Source organism: Phodopus roborovskii, unplaced genomic scaffold (genome assembly GCF_943737965.1).
Source record: "Phodopus roborovskii unplaced genomic scaffold, PHOROB, whole genome shotgun sequence".
Taxonomy (NCBI): domain Eukaryota; kingdom Metazoa; phylum Chordata; class Mammalia; order Rodentia; family Cricetidae; genus Phodopus; species Phodopus roborovskii.
The window spans coordinates 1,790,419-1,807,930 of NW_026126433.1; the positions used below are offsets into that span (position 1 = coordinate 1,790,419).

The 17,512-nt window shown below is 33.9% G+C and overlaps 1 protein-coding gene across 4 annotated transcripts in view; it reads right to left on the reverse strand.

Moving 5' to 3' along the window:
• Window positions 1–17,512, reverse strand: part of Bltp1 (bridge-like lipid transfer protein family member 1) — a 176,825-nt gene that overhangs the window by 48,609 nt on the left and 110,704 nt on the right. For all 4 annotated transcript variants that reach the window (XM_051185792.1, XM_051185794.1, XM_051185793.1 and 1 more), the window contains 7 exons: window positions 16,260–16,498; window positions 14,286–14,530; window positions 12,139–12,244; window positions 7,136–7,233; window positions 5,671–5,856; window positions 4,562–4,730; window positions 318–529 (listed from right to left, as the gene is read on the reverse strand). In XM_051185792.1, the coding sequence (XP_051041749.1) occupies window positions 318–529; window positions 4,562–4,730; window positions 5,671–5,856; window positions 7,136–7,233; window positions 12,139–12,244; window positions 14,286–14,530; window positions 16,260–16,498 (1,255 nt within the window). The remainder of the gene's footprint in view (window positions 1–317; window positions 530–4,561; window positions 4,731–5,670; window positions 5,857–7,135; window positions 7,234–12,138; window positions 12,245–14,285; window positions 14,531–16,259; window positions 16,499–17,512) is intronic.

The following is a 17,512-nucleotide window of genomic DNA, read 5'->3' on the forward strand; positions in this document are numbered from 1 at the left end:
CTTTATTATTATTTAACATTCATACTTAATAGTTTGTAAGTAAATTGAAATTCCCTGTCATAATACAGAGCACCATATTAAATTGCATTCTGAAATGTCCCTTCATTTCTACTTTATACAAAGATTTCTTTGCTTAAAAAAAACAAACACTGAGAATATTTTGAAGCTTATTTGCAAAAACAACAATTAAGAGTATTTGTTCAAGTTATAAACTGTTCTACTTAAAATTGTTATATTATACATTCACAGAAATGTGAGTAGAAATATCTGGTTATCAGCCCTGGAATAAAGCCTCCTATGTTTTGATTTTTCTATACCTGTGCAGTATTTGTTATAGGGAGGCAAATCCCTAGATCATTCACAGTCAGCTGGAGGAAGAGAGTCCCAAAGGCCTGGGCTGATGTTTGCTGGATACCAGGGAGCATGTCTACAACTTCCTTTGTAGCCATATGAATATCCTTATGTAAAGCCATTCGTTGTTCATTCCAATTGTCATAGGCAGCCTTATAATTCAACCAAAACAGCACAGCTTTTGCAAATTAAGAACAGGAAGAAAATTAAAGTCAATAATAAAAGTGATTTATCACAGTTAGTAAATTTCAAATACTTTAATTCTGATGATTAATAATAATTACTAGTAAAAAGTACTCCTAGCAAACTGAAGTACTAGAATTGTAATGAAACTAAAATGATATAGTCATGAACAAATAAAAAATGAAGTAGAATACAATGGCAACAGAAAGAAAATCCAGGTCCACTTATCCTTTCAATATTGTACAATTCCTATTACACATCTGGTCCTGGGAGGAATAATAAATGCAAACAAACATGGCTCTTGACCTTAATTGTACAGTTTATCTTTGATATTGGTCTGACTGAGAAATGTACCCATTAGGCCCTTGGTATTTAAATTCTTGGTCCCCGGTTGATGTTACTATTTTCCAAGTTATAGGAATTTTAGGACCAGAGACTTGCTGGAGGAAATAGCAATTGGGGGTGGGGGGGAGAATTTATAGTATTGTCTCATTATAGTTCATTCTGGGTTTCTTTTGTGTGGTTGTGATATGATTTCTTAAGTTCTTGCTCGGGCTGCCTGCTGTCATGCCTCTACAGCTATTATAGACTATCCCTCTGGAACCCCAAGCTTGCTCTACAAAAAAGTCTTGTCTGATATGCTAGGCCAGGAATAGAATGTCTGACTACAAATGGTGCTCAAATGTTTGACAAGATTTCCACATAAAACATGAGAAAGCTTAAAAAAAAGAAAGGAAGGAAGGAAGGAAGGAAGGAAGGAAGGAAGAAAAGAAGAAGAAAAGAAAGAGTATTCTAAATATACAAAAAACCAGCTTCTTGGTAGCAGCATTTTCTTGGGTGGGATCTCTGTTGGCTGTGAGCAGAGGCACAGCAATGCAGCTTCCAGGTTTGCTCTGGCAATATGGACAGATCTTTTGGGAAGTCCTGCTACCAAACACTTAAATGCAGTTTATGAGCAGCAGGTGGCATGTTACTAGATGGTGGTGTGGACACAGAAACTCCCGAGTTGGGGCAGTAAATGTGGCTCTCACTGGTACCTCTGCTGTGAAGCTAAGCTCTCAGAGACCAAGAAGCTGGGCACAGACAGCATCCAAAGCTGCTGCACTGGTCCTAAACATGCTGCTTAGCAGTTTAAAGACTCAAATGGTCAGAAAAAGAGAGATATAAAGACAAATTCAGGGAAAAAAAAAAAACCTTTAAATGGTTTACAGTGTATTTTAAAAATGTTCAAAGGGTTGGGAGAGAACAGAAAAAAGGGATTTGACATCATAAAAAAGGAAAATACAGTCTTAAAATAATAAAGCCCTTTAAAAGGGAGTAAAGTTACAAAACGGCCACATAACGATGGACAATACACAGAGAGTCTGGAGATACTCTATCTTGTGTTCTTTGAACTATTTGACTGCTGAGAAAGGAGCAACAGTTGCTAAGAGACATTTGATTATAAATGTTGCTGGATTAGCCCAACTATATATTTTAAAATGTCTTGATGTCAAAACTTAAGTTAGAAGATGTGTTACTTTCAGGGAGTTGTTTTATTTTTATTTCCACAGAAAATGAGAGGCTGTCAATTCATTCCAGGTTAAAGACATCTTGTTTGATTGAGGAAGACCCCCTGAAATCCTGAGTACAAACAAAAACAAAACAAAACAAACAAACAAAAACAACACCTAAAAAAACAAAACTACAAGACATGTAACATATTTTACCTGCTCAAACATAAAACAACAAATCATCTTTAACGACTTGTATACAATGCAGAATCTTTACTTGTACTAATACAGATATGTATGCTACCTTTCAGAGCAAGGGGACCCGACACCAATGAAAACAATGGCCCAGGTGATGCAACATCCAGAAAAGCTTCCAGGTTGCTGTCAGAGATGATTCAGCCTCATACAATACTACAGCCAAGACTTAACAATTATCTTAAATATTCTCTGGGTCCCCCAAGATATCAGCACCTAATAATCGGGAGGAAGTAGTCTAGAGAACTATGCCCACATTCCCTGAGAATGAGTTACAGATATTTATTATCATTTAAGAGAAGTTGGTTACACGTTGCTATTGGTAATGGTCAGGAAAAAAGCTGAACGAAGGAGATTAAATTTAAGGATCTCTTTCTGAAAAGAAAAAGGGGGGATAAGATATATAAATGATAGGATAAAAGGGTATATTATTGAATCTACTTTAATAAAAAATTAACTATCTTAAATATTTTAGATAGGCATGGATTTTGGTTTACTGTTACAAATTAAAGTTAATTGTTATACTGAATGAATTTCTACTCTTAGGGTATGTCTATGCAGCTCATTTAAAAATATTATATATGATTAAGAAATACAGATTACAGTTATTTATAATACACAAACTTATACTCATGTTTGGTATGTTTTCAAAGTCATAGACACAAATATTTAGACAGATGGTCTTCAAACACTTTAAAGACAAACAGAATACGGCATTTAATATGTTTAATAATCTAAGGCTTTTCATGACAATTAGACAAGACTGCAAGACTGCTCTTGGCAGCACCAATATACTTCATAGAAGATAATAGGCATTGAAGAAACTCCATCTGTGTTTTTTTGTTTGTTTGTTTTGTTTTGTTTTTTAAGGCAAAAGCTAGCCATTTGAGCAAAGAAATTGCTTTTGCCCCAGCTGCTGGCAATTACTGTCCAAACTGGACCAGCAGGACACAAGAAAGGCAACTGCCAAACTTCATAGGAAAGTCTGTCAAATATTCTAGGCCAGAGCTGGGTGCCCCAATGTTGCAGAGGAACCTAGGATGACTGTTTAGGTGCTCTGATGTCCCTGTCATTAGGTAACATTTTACTCTTCTGGGGTCTTTGATGCTGTTGAAAATTACAGTTATAATTATAGTTTCCCTTAATTATGTAAATCTTAGAGTCACAAAGATAAAACAGATGACAGAATATTTTCTCTAATTTTGCCAAATGCAAATAGACTAGATATTGTAACTATAATTCTTACTTGATAACTGTTTTTGCTGTATATAATCTTATGCTAAAGTTAAAACTTTCCTTTTTTATTTAGACAAAAAGGGAGAAATGCTATGGTACATTCCTTTACACTCTGTGCATATATGCCACTGTGATTGGTTTAATAAACAAGCTGAATGGCCAATAGCTGAACAGGACACAGTAAGGTGGAAAAGTCAAACTGAGGATAATGGGATAAGAAAGGGTGGAGTCATGAGTCATCTCCAGATACAGTGGAAGCATGATGACATGCCATGTTAATAAAGGAACCACCACATCTCCTCATTGCTTCTGAAAACGTTTTAAACATTAGTTTGTCCAACCAGATAGCCTTCTTTCCTATGCTTTTCTTTTCTGAAAGCTGCTGCTATCTTATCTTAGACCATTGTACTTACACTCACTTCTCACAATTGACAAATATTTAGTTAGTGTGTAGTACTGTTCTAGGCCTCAGGATAAGAAAATAAGTAACAAATGACCTCATGTACTTATCTCCCTGCTTAACTTTACATTCAAAGTTGAACCTGAAGAATTTGTTTCTCCGCTACAAGGCATAGGAAGTTACAGACTTTCAGATCTAGAGCCAAACATTTCTGACTCCATTTAGAAGTCTACCTGAACTCTTTTTCAGCAGACTACATTCCTTGAGGGCAGGGATCCTGATCTTGTTATCCATTTTTAAATCCCAGGTTTAGCCAGCACACAGTAAACATTTTTTGAATAAATTAATCAATACATGGCAAAAAACAAACAAATGGGTAACTAATTCTAACAAAAAATTAGTATTTAAATAGAAACTTCGGATGGAATAATTGTAAATATGAAATGATTAAAAAAAAAAAAACTAGAGTTAGCAAGATTTGCTTTAGGTGCTCACTTTTCAGATTTGGGAGGAGACCATTTAGCTCTCAAGCATCTGCACTAGAAAGCCACAACAGATCAAGCATCTGCACTAGAAAGCCACAACAGATGTATCTGGAGCATGCCCACCACCCAGAAAACAGAAATGGCCAATTTAATCTTACCTCTATCAAAGGCCACAGGTTGTGCATAAACAATTGGTCTATTCAAGGTAATAAGCACAGCTTCCCTATCTGAAGAACCACTGATTTCTTCCCGAAGGGCATTCCTTAATCCAATTCTAGTTTTAAAGTAGGCAACTTGATGAAAATCAGAGCCAGCTTCCTCATAAACCTAAAATAAAATTCAAAGCTCAACAGAATCAAATAATGAAAAATTTTACCAAAACACTTTAAGCATTATTAATAGTATTGCTCTACAAAAGACCAAAAGTATACTTCCCCTAATTCAACCATTAAATGATAGATTTCTTAGATGCTGTACCATAAATGCTTAAAAGTAATATAAAATGTGAAGAACTATATAAAAGATAAACTTGGAGCTGACTGTGGCTCTGTGGTAAAGAACTAATAAGCTGAGTAACTCAGCAGAAATAAGCATGATGATATATTATATATTTCAAAATAAATATTTTCTCTCAAAATATGTATCTATTTGAAAAATTAGCTTTTCCACAGATAATAATTTAAAATAGTCAACGTAGTCACCAATTTTTAAACTGTAACTGGCATTTAAAAAATTACTTTTCAAACCAAAAGTAGGTGGGGCACTAAAAGACACATAATATCAAAATTAAAGCAAACAACAGAAAACATCTTTGATAAACAGTAAAAGTTTGCTTATTAGGAAACTATACTAGCTGCTGTCTTTTTCTTAAAACTTTAAATACTTAACATTTATTACATTACATTATTAACATTATTACATTAAATGTCCAGATATTTTCCAAGGAAGTTGTAAACTTGATACTTTGGATATGAACTAGTGAAAGCATGAGACAGTGAAATGAAAATAAAGCTTAACAAACTAAAAAATTATAAGCAAATGCTTATGCAGATTCTGTATAAAGTCTCATGAGATCACTATTGCACTAAGCTATAATAGGCAAATTACAGTAAAAACTGTAATAAAATGGTAAAGTAAAATTGTAAAGGCCTAAATAAGTTTTCATCATAATTTGAAATATAAATATTAGGAACTTAAGCATTTCTAAAGTTGTAACACAAATTAATTTAAAGACAACAGTGACAATACCAATATATTCTATACAAACCTGATGTTTGACAATTTGCCCTAATGCCAGATTTAAGTCTACTTGGCATTTACCAAATAGTTTCAGATAGCTGCTACTTCCTGGTGAAGCTTTGGTTTGAAGTCGGTTTGAAAGTTCCAATTCAATCAATCCAGTTTCAAATCTCACAGCTCTCATTGAAGGGGTGGTGGCTGTTACCTGAATACCCTAGTATGTTAGAAAGACAATAAGGGAATAAACCAATTACAGACTCACTCAATGCAATCTTTTGAAATCTGATAAAAACTAAAAACATGTAGGATGTGTATAAGGAAAATATTCTTTAATTCAGTTACATTAGTAGGACTTTACAGTTAATAAATTTCATTTTAGTATTTTTACTTAAAATTCAAAGTGTGGGTCAAATTAGATAATTTTTAAAATTTAAAAACAATAGTATTTTTATAGGAGATAATAAGGCTTAAAGTATTATTACAGTTTTCTGTGTTGCCTTTAGCCATGCCCTGTTTTCCCACCTTTGGTGCTGAGAACAGAACAGAGACTTGTTTATTCAGATAATCACACATATAGGCAAGTGCTCTATCATAGCCCCTAAAATATTATTAACTGGCAAATATCTAAAATATTCTTGCAGAGTAAATTTATAAAGGAAGCAATTGGAAATATCAAAGGTTCACCAGAATGCATGAAAAAAGAAATGTTTCAACTATATAATACAGCTTTCAGGAAGATAAAGCTGATCTCAAAATCTGATATAGAAAGATACAAAAGTTTCTCAAAACACACAAATACACAAATCTATTCATATAATAATAATAATAATAATAATAATAATAATAATGATAATAATGATAATAATGATGGTCCAGGAATGGCAGCACACACATTTCATCTCCACCAGGGAGGCAGAGGTAGGTAGATCTCTTGAGTTCAAGGCCAGCCTAGTCTACACAGTGATTTCCAGCAGGCCAGTCGGTGTTAAATAATTGAGACTTTGTCAAAAAGAAGAAAGAACAGAAAAAAGAAAAAGTAAGGAAAAAAGGAAGGAGGGAAGAAGGGAGGAAGGAAGGGAGAGAGAAAGAAAGGGTGGAAGGGAGAGGGGGAGGGAGGGAGAGAGGATGAGAGAGGGCTGGTAGTTCCAGGAAGCCTGGCTCCTTTCCTTAAAAAAAGGACTGAGGATGTAGCTCAGTGAGAGAGGACTTGCTGTTTATTTGCAAGCCCTGGGTTCAAAGTCCAACAGTATTAAAATGAAAACAAAGAAAGAAAGAAAGAAAGAAAGAAAGAAAGAAAGAAAGAAAGAAAGAAAGAAAGAAAGAAAGAAAGAAGAAACCACTAATAGAAGATTCAAATGTTAAAGCTTTCTTGAGTAAACAAGATTATAGTTCATTTTTACTTTGTAATTTATGTATTATACAAATATTCTACAACATACATACACTATTTAGAAATATGGTTCTAAAAGTTATGACTGTTATGGAAATTTTACCTTAAACTGTAAATTCAGAGAATAGAGAAGAATTTTTGGCTTATCTCCATCTGCTGCTCCATCATGTTCATTCCAGAGAGGGATAGGTTGCTCTCCACCTAGAAGAGGTTAAATTCTGAAGAACTAGAGATACATCCTTATTAGGAAAAAAATGGCTATATTTTGTACATTAAAAAAGAAAACCTCCAGTAAAAAAAAATTAATGACAATTAATGTAATTTTCAGTTGCAATCTTTGGCCAGTCACATTTCAGTGAAGCAGGTTAATAACATACACTAGTCATACCATTTCATAAAGAATTAAAACATCACCATTTCTCAGCGTTTTGGATAAAACTGAGTGTAAATCATTAAATATATAATTGCACCAAACACAAGATTATACATCTCAAAAAATATATTTGAAGTCAAAATATAAAAATCAACAATGTGTACTTGTTTATATTCAGTTAGGCTGCAAACAACCAAAGAAAGAAAGAAAGAAAAAAGTAAAAAAAAAAAAAGTATGTGCTAACAACAATAAAAATAAAGATTTGATTTTGTATTGGCTCTTAAAATTCAGACTTGTGACCCAAAATCTATTCAATAAATATTATGATAAAACATATTTTGTAATTTCTACTGTAATAAAAAAAAGAAAAAACAAGGTACAGAAAGAAGCAATAATTTACGAAGTTACAAGATAAGAAGACAGAGAAAGAGTGATACGAGCTGGATTCAGAAGAAGATAATAACTATATCTCATTTGTATCTGTATAACTATATAGTTGCACAGGCAGGAAAGAAAAAAAAAAACATGGTATCTATGATGACACAGGAGCATAAATATTCAGGATACCAGAACATATTGCTTAACATAAATCTGCGTAGATTGTATGTGTCTTTATATGCTAAAGTGCCTACGTGTATGATTTTACTTTCCCTCTCCAAGAATTCTGCTCTAAAATTTAAAGTGACTTCCCCTCCTTCTGCTTATCATCAGATCCTAATTTCTACATCATATTTGAAATCCACAATAACCTTACTTAAGCAAACTTAATTAGTGTTTACCTTATCTGTAGCCACCTATCAACTATTCCATCTTTCTTCTTGTCTTTATTGTCCAGCTATCACCAAAATTTCAGGTGACAAAAATGACTCATCATTTCTTAGATGTCTTAATTTCCTTAAATAAGACTTTTTCAGCTACCACAATTGGAAGTCTCATGCTAACTCATTCCAAAGAGGGCTTTTACATTATTTTTCAGTGCAATTTCTAAAACGTTAAATCACTATTACTGTTTTTCATCATTTGAATTCTAAACCACAGCTATCTGATGTTAGCATTCTGTGAACTCCCTTATTTATTTGCTGTATTCTCAACCAAGCAGATTATCTACATGAACCCTGGTACCAAGAGAGTGCATCACTGAGTGCACACAATACACCATGTACTCACCTCAGTCCACTACACATTAGTATAGTCAGTCACTCTTATTCTATTAACTTGTATTTATCAACTCTCCTGATGTATCATTACGAGAACTTGGTCTGTCTTCTTCATGTGATGTGTCAAAAATATCCATTTCTGTTATAATTTTTATTTATCCCCATAGTTACCTCCAAATTAGATTGGGGGAAATGGTATCTTACTGGTCTCAGTGTTTTCCTGGACTCTGTCAAGTGTACCTGTGGTATTTCATGATCCAATTTGTCATCTTCAGTCGTGTCTATAATATCTTTCTCACAACAACCAGGACAAATCTTTCAAACTTTCTTAGACTGCCACAAGTCTCACTTCAGCGACAGCAAATAAACATGACTTTCTCTTTTTGTTGTTTTCTTTCCTGAGATTGTCCCTGTCTTTTGTAATGACTCTATGATCAAAAGGTAGAATGCATTTGAGCCCTAGTTCAAGTCATCCTGATAACTATAAAGTCCTCAGAGATAATGTATTCATGAAGTATCCTTTATCCTAAATATGTTTAATATTACCTTTCTCATTCATTCATGGTGTGTGATCACCATAATGGAGGTTAAGTTTGCTAAGCCTGATAACTGTTATTTCCATATGGTAACTTCTTCATGATCTAATTTAAAGTCACATATTTTCTATCTCATAAATACTATTTAAGTGGATTTATATCAGTTCTTTTATATAGAGAAACACTTTATAAAGATAATTTATATAAAAACAATTTCTATTTAGGAATACGAAAGTATATTCTGTACTAAAGGGAAAAAAAATCACATGGCATAGTTGCTTATACTTTGAGAAATATTTTTAAAATACTGCTAATAAAAAATGTTTAAGCCATTAAAGGCCTCTGACATGGCTCTATAGTCAAGATTAGGTTCCAGATGACTCTAGAGAAGAGGTTCTCAACCTGTGGATTATGAATCCTTTGGGGGGGTCAAACAACACTTTCATGGGTGTCTATCAGATATCCTACCTATCAGGTATTTATATTAGGTTTATAACAGTATATGAAGTAGTAATGCAATGAATTTTATGAGTGGGGTCTGCCCAATATGAAGAACTATTTTAAAGGATCTCAGATTTTAGGAAGGTTGAGAAACACAACCAACATAGTACATGTGTGATCAAGGAAGGACTATATAGGGCTTTTATCACAGAGTCTTTGAAATTCTCAGTTAAATAGTGAATAAACATTAACATCTCTGTAAAGGAAAATATGTACACTAGAAAAAGGATTGTGGTGGGGAAGGAAGAGATTTTAAGTATGAGGGGTGGGGGAAAGGTAATGTTGTAAGAAAGATAAGGAAAAGAATGACTGGAGAAGGGGGCTTGCTTGAGGAGGGTAGAGAAACAAATGCAAACAAAGTATGGTGAAATCTATGTAAAAATGTCATAATGAAACCCATTACTTTGCATGATAACAAAAAAAATAATAACAAAGAACAAAAAATAAGAAAAAATAATGAACGGACATAAGCATTTATCTGGGAGTGGGGACAGGGCTCAACAGTTAAAAGGGTTGGCTGTGGAAATAGAGGGACCTGGGTTTGGATCCCTAACATTTATGTAAGAATCTGAGAGTAAATAAACATTCTTGCTGGAAGGCCTAAGCAAGCCATAAAATCTTTAAGTTGCAAAAGACATGTCAGAGATGAGACTTAAAAGATCTTATATATACATATGAATTTCTAAGATTAAAGCACAATACACTAATGTTAAAACTCTATTCAAATTAGTAAGTGTTATCTTTAGTTATTTATCTGTTCTTGGTAATACAAGCACTGAGTCAAAAGAATAAAATGTATACCTAATCAAGGTTAAGTTAAAAGTGCGTAGTTTCTGCCAAAACTTTATCTATTACATAGTAGTTAAAGTACTCAACTGATGTTAACAAACCTTCTGAGTGTTCAGTAACTACTTGGATGGCTATATTAATGTGGAGGGAGAATAACAGGCACAGTATTTTTCTTTGCTTTCCAAGACCAACTCCTAGTGTAGCCCGGTGAGCTTCCTGCCTGTTTTTCAGGGAGTTCATAAAGAACCCACCTGGGAGACTGTAACTAATATCCATTCTACAAAGAAGATAGTCAACAAAGAGGAAAACTTTCTTCCAGGTCATGGTCTAGCAAGGCCTTTGACTTATCCTCACATAGATGGAACAGCTAAGAAAGGCTAGGAGCCAGAGGCTCCCCCTATGTGCAAGTAATCCCTGAGGATCAGAGCCTAAGTGTCCATGACAGTAAAAAAGAAAGTAATTAATTTTGGCCATCTGTAAATTCTTAAGCATAGAGCAGGAAAGTATAACCAAAATTAAAATAATTGATAATAATATAAAGCAATGTTTTAATCAAATTAAGGACCTTAATTAAATGATTCACATGTTTCTCATATATATATATATATTTCTGATAATTCTGCTTATGCCACCTTTGCATTAAGTAAGAGTATAACCATGTCAAAGACTACCATCTCATTAGAGAACAGCTTAACAAATGGATTTCTGGATCTCTGTAGTAAAAACGGGCTAAATATATTATAATCTTAGTGGTAATGCTATTCAACTACTGTTTTAATTTTGTGTATACTCATTTACAGTTGATCCACATTCAGAGTCCTCAGATAATCTAATTCTGGGTGCTTTTGACTGTTCTCCAATGCTTGAAAGTCAGCAAGAATGAAGACTCTAAACCCCTCTATTCTCCCAATGTTAGCTGGAAGCAGCCAGATTCATTCAATATCCATCTTCTAAATGTTTTCAAGGTCTCAACTCATGAGGTGAGAATGTTAGGTAGACAGATAGGTATTAGCATGCTTGGAGGCTACTAAGAAAGAACTCTACCCTTATAGCATCCCCTTCCAAAGTTTCCAACACCAGAACCAGCCCTCAAACCATGATTGAGTATGCTGACCCTGACATCAGAAAAGAGATAAATGAACAACAAATGTGCCCCCTTCTCCATCGATCCATACAAACAAAAATCAAAAATGTTAATCACGGTCATGGCATTTTGAACCCTCACCTCAACCCCTGATAATCACCTAGATTCCTGCCACACACACTTCTGTAAATTTTGACAGCTGTACACAAGAGATGTCTACCCATCACCTGACATTCTTTCACTCCTAGAACAAGCCATCTCTGGCCAAAACAGAAGCTTTTCATCCTCTTTTCCTGCTCCCTATTCTGTCTACCCTAACAACCTCAGCTTGTAAGTGAATATTGGGATTTTATTCTTACAGGGAGTCCCCCCTGAAGGTTTTCTTTTTTGAAATAAAAGTCTCTACAGTCTCAAATAACAAAGGGTAAGCTCCAAGTTCAATGCAAGAAGACCCCAGCTTAAGGGAAAAAAGATGAAGACAAGTGAAAGAAGCCAGCTGTTACTCTCTTTTGTTCTCTGTAAGTTCATCTTCTCTCTTACCTTCCTCTCTGTCTCTGTCTCTGTCTCTAACACACACACACACACACACACACACACACACACACACACACGTTATTGATATCATTTTTGCTACTCTTGCGTCACTTAGTTCTTAGATAGCCTTACCAGACACCTTCTGTATTACTTCATTCACTTCCTTCATGAACACTTTCTGTACAAATACCAAGTGGTTTAAAAGATCTGTTGTGAGATTGTGTTCAAAGGAACCAACCTGCCAAACAAAATCAGAGTGTTAGATTGTAGTAAGTTAGCTCTGTACTGCTTTTTCATGAAGGAAAAAAACTTCTAGGAAATAAATAATTAGCTATATGCTATATGAGAACAACACACTGAAAAGGGACTTAAAGTATTCAGTCCCAATGACCAACTCTATTTGTATTAAGTCTATAGATATAGTGATTAAAAACGAAAACCCCAAAACAGTACACTGTAGATTTTAAGATTATATGACAGTGAATTACCAAATCATAGATTCCTAATCAGATCATATGTAACATGTGTCTTGTGATTAGTACACAGCTCTAATTTCTGACAGAATTTGTAATAAACAGATTTAGTAGAAAGCAACTTCTAATTAAGTGACCATTACAAAAAGCACAGATTCACGCACTCTTACAATAAAGTAAATACTATATTATTGTGATATGGTTCATATTTTGATCAAAGCTTAAAAGAGCAAAACAAATGTGTTATCTTTGATGAGAGATCACAAAAAGCTTAACTGTTCCAGGAGGCACTATTTTAAAACATTATTTTTGTTCATTTTAATTATGTGTTTTGTCTGTGTGTGGGATTGTGCACATGAATGCCCACACGGGTGGGAAGGGTTATATTCCTATGGAGCTGATTTCTGTGGATGGTGGGAGCCAAACTCAGGCCCTCTAGGAGAGCAGTACATGCTCTTAACTACTGAGCATCGCTCCAATGACACCAGACACTTTATCTTGCACAAAATAATACAAATAGGACAAAGATGAGTTTCAGTGTGTGTATCTTTAGGCTACAATAAAATAGGGAATTTTGAAATAAGGTACAACTTAAGATGGTTTGAAATTAATTTGTTATTTTCCTTTCCATTTTGTTAAATCTGGGATTATGTTTTTCCTAGACTATAAATTCTTTTCAGTATCTAACATTAATTTGAAATCACACAATACAATACTTTAGATTTACTTTCTTTGAAATGAAACATTATTAACAGTACTGCTTAACTAGTTTAGGGTACTTATTTTTCTATGTGGCAAGCATACATGCCATATAAAATTCCCCAATTCAATCTTTGACTTTTTAGAATCCTGTGTACATTGGTCACATTTGTTTTCAAATTCAGAAATTCCAATTCTTGGACTGGCTAGGTGGATTACTGGATAAAGGAACTTACACCATGCAAACCTGGAGACCTGAGTTTTGCCCTACACCCTAGGTAAAAATAGAAGCAAAGGACAGACTCCACAAAGGTGTCATCTCATCTCCATATGTGAGCTGTGGCATCACACTTCCAACCACATAGCATTGACATCGACACATACACGGACACATGGACACACAAAATTGAAAACTGAAAAAAAATTCCAACTCTCAAGTACGATGGTCCAGTTTAGAAAAGGTTTATCAGAACTTAAATATGTCTCTTCCAATACTGCATTTCTATCAAATAAATTTAAAGAGGTTTCTTATAGAACTTCAATCCAAATGAAAACAGGTATGTCATGCTTTTTAAGCTTCTGACATTTATACATAGATGTGACAAAAATAATGAGGTAGTCAGGAGTACCAGCTTTTAACATTATCTTAAGTAATAAGTGAGTTTGTTAATTTGTCTTTCCTTTAGATAATAACTAATAATAATGCTTTAAATCATATAAACATATTAAAAGAGTTTTGTCCCTCACTTAAAAACAAAACAAAAAAGGTATGTTCACCTCAAATTTAAAGGATTACAGAAGTAAACATATAAAGCTCTTGATGTTAGCTGTTATCCTCTTTTTATAATCAAATAAGCCATAAAAATATTGCCATGATGGTCTTGAAAGTTAACATATAAAATATAAATTAATATTATATTGTTTCAAAAAGCATGTTTCAATAAAACACCTGAAACGGAGTTCAGACAGAGACAGACACATGCCCATTCTCTGAAAATTCAGTAATTAGTCTTCTGTAGGAACAAATAATTTAACATTTATCTTTCAAATTTGGATCACTATATATGTTGGTACCTAAATCTTAAAAACTTTGAAAAGTAAACTTACTTCTGCCACACAACGTAGATAATTGCCTTGCAAATAGTAGCCCTGTTTAGAAGGCAGCTCATCTATACTCCATACTTGATCTGAGTAACTATCATGTTCTTCCATGATATATTTCCCTGACATGGTAACAGGTGGAAGGTTCAGACTTGCAGAAGGAGGGATAGTTGACATATCTGTTGCAGAAACTTTTGAAGTAAAACGCAATCTGTGATTTGGTAACTCAAATGTAAACCTTGTCTGTGCACCTGTAAGAAATAAGAAACATTATAGCCATACAAGCATGTATTAATATTCTCACTGTAACAAAAATGGCATCTAAGAAAAATGTTTTGTCATTTCACACTTTATGTTGGTATACATAAAGGTAATATTTAAAATTTACATACGAGATATTCCCTGTCTTTAAACAAGTATACTCAAATTAAAGAATTGGTCAACAAGTACCATTAAGCCAACAGTATTTATGAAGCCTATTGGGTACCTAGCATTGTATTGGATGCAGAGAGACACTTGCAGATTCTGCACAGCACAGAAGAGAGAACAGAAAGATATTGCCCTTCAGGTAAAGAAGCTATATTACAACAACTCAAGCTAAAAATAAGTCTCATATTCTGAAATTTTAAGCACACATTCCTTTAACCTTAATAACTACTAAGAGGACAAATAATAAGCTACAAATTTTAGTTCAATATTGTGTTAAATTTTTAAGTCTTTTCCTCTGTGGCAGAGCAAATATTAACATAAAGTCAGTTCCACTAGTTGTTTAGTTGTCTATGTGAGCATGAAGAATTGGTAGAAGCTGTATTGCCAATAACTTTATCATCGCTCAGGACATAGTAATGTATTTACACCTATGTCCCTCTCATAAGCAGATGAATGCTATTCTCCAACTGCAGCATCTTTGAGATAGCCACAAAGGTCCTGACTATACTGAGCTCCTCTTATACAATTGCTACAACCAAGTATATCTTTCACTAGCTCCTGCAAGTTGCAAGAGGTAGAGTCTGTCTTCTAATACCTCTCTTGCCAGCATCACTAAATAAAAATCATCCAGATCAAAGCAACCCTAGGCCTCAATTATCACATAGCTGTAATCATGATTGTGTCATTCTTTTACTAGTTTTGTCCTTTTTCTTCATTTATAGAACTCTGGGTTCTTACTTATATGGATATTCAACAAGGTATTCACTCTGTTCTTAAATATTTCTACTTTTTCAGTTCTAAATTGTCTATCTGGCTTGCTGTTTTCATTAACCCATGGATTCCAGATGGCATGAATGCATGAGTAAATTAGCCAATGTACTGATAGGACTGAACTCTGAAGTTGAAAGCTCATGCTTTCTAACATAGCCAAATTGAAAAACGCACCTTACAGTGCTTCTATTTCTGGTAATATAAAGGTTGAAATGTTCAGAATACTCTCTTAATATACAAACTCTGATATGTAAGGAGTAGTAATATAGGTATCCTTAATGTAACATATCTGTATTAGAATAGATTACTGCTTTAAAAGTTAATGAAATTTATCATGTTGAAATGAGAAAAAAAGGAAAAAGACATTTTTATTTCAACAGGTATAAAAGAGAATATAGTCCCCAATTATTCTTTACAGAAAATTCATAGCATAGTAAGAAAATAAATCCCTTTTGTTAAAATGACAAGGGAAACCTACGAAAAACATAACAGCAGGCAGACTCATTAGGAATATGTTAGACCTTAAAAACTAGAATTAAAATGTCTTCTCACTATGTAGCTCTGAACTCACTACATAGACTAGGCTGGTATCAAGCACATAGAGATCCTCTTGTCTCTGATTCTCTAGTGATGAGATAAAAGCATATAACACCATGCCTGCCTATTTAGATTTTTTTTTAATATCATATTTTTAAGAACTTTACCTGTTCATCAAAATATTAGTACTTTCTTTTCAAAATTACTGTCAGTTTTATGTGGTTCGACTCAAAAATCTGTTACCTGTCATTCCATGGCTCCTCATTCTCCCCATCTTGTATTCTGCTTTCAGTGATGGTAAGAGTGCTGCTCCAATAGCTATGCCATCTAACATGGCACTGAATTTGAGAACAATAGGCTTCTTCTCTAAGCCTTCTGGGAGTTGAGGAAATTCATTTGTTTCAATGGGAGTTTGATTAACACTTGTTGGAGTTTTTTCAGAAGGCAGTGGGGTTGCAATATCTTCTTTCATAGGCTGTGGGCTATAAACCAAAACACACACACCCCAGTAAAATTATTAGTAGTGACTTTATTGAATAAAATTACTGGATTTCTCAGTGGAAAAACAGCTAATAAATAATGATGATCTAGAAAATAGAGTAATAATGTGCCATATTTTATTAACATGAAAGCTAAAGACATAGATTTTTAAAAATTGTAGGAAAAAAGCCATTGATTTCTGAGACTATCAAAAGACACACTATTTTATCACTTTATAGGATGGGGAAAAGTAAGCATGCATGTGCAAACATATACATGTGTGGACATATATACACACAGAAAGACTTTAGTGCATGTGTATGCTCTCTCTCTCACACACACACACATTTAGAAAAACAGATGCTATGAATAGGGGCAACATGCACAGGGAATAAAAGTTAACTATGAAGCCAGGTGTTGGTGGCATACACCTTTAATCCCAGCAGAGGCAGGTGGATCTCTGTGAGTTCTAGGCCAGCCTGGTCTACAGAGTAAGTGCTAGGACAGTCAGGACTATTTCACAGAGAAACTCTGTGTCTAAAAACAAAAACAAAAGCAAACAAACAAAAAAGTTAACTGTGAAAAGGTCTGGTTTTACTGCTTTTTAAAACACTATATGGCACTGTAGTCTGCCTTCAATCACAAATAGTAATTTCATAATAAAGGAATATATAAAACCATGTATACTATAAATGACTACTGCAATTTCTTAAAATTAAACAAGGATTGACAGTTTTAGAATTCATTAATTTGCTTTTTATTGGTATTTCCTGTGATGCCAATAAAAATATCTAGGATCTCTCAAACTATATGCTTATACTCCCTATTTAGCATGGGACGACATGGCTATTATGATGTAACACTATAATGATATGCATTATGATTCCCCCATGATGTCATTTGAATTATCTCCACCAGCCCCATAACAGTGATAGTTAATATTTATAATAACTGCTCATTTTCCTAAAAATCTTTGTTATCACAGCAAAAATAAAAGGTCTATTTTATTGTACAGT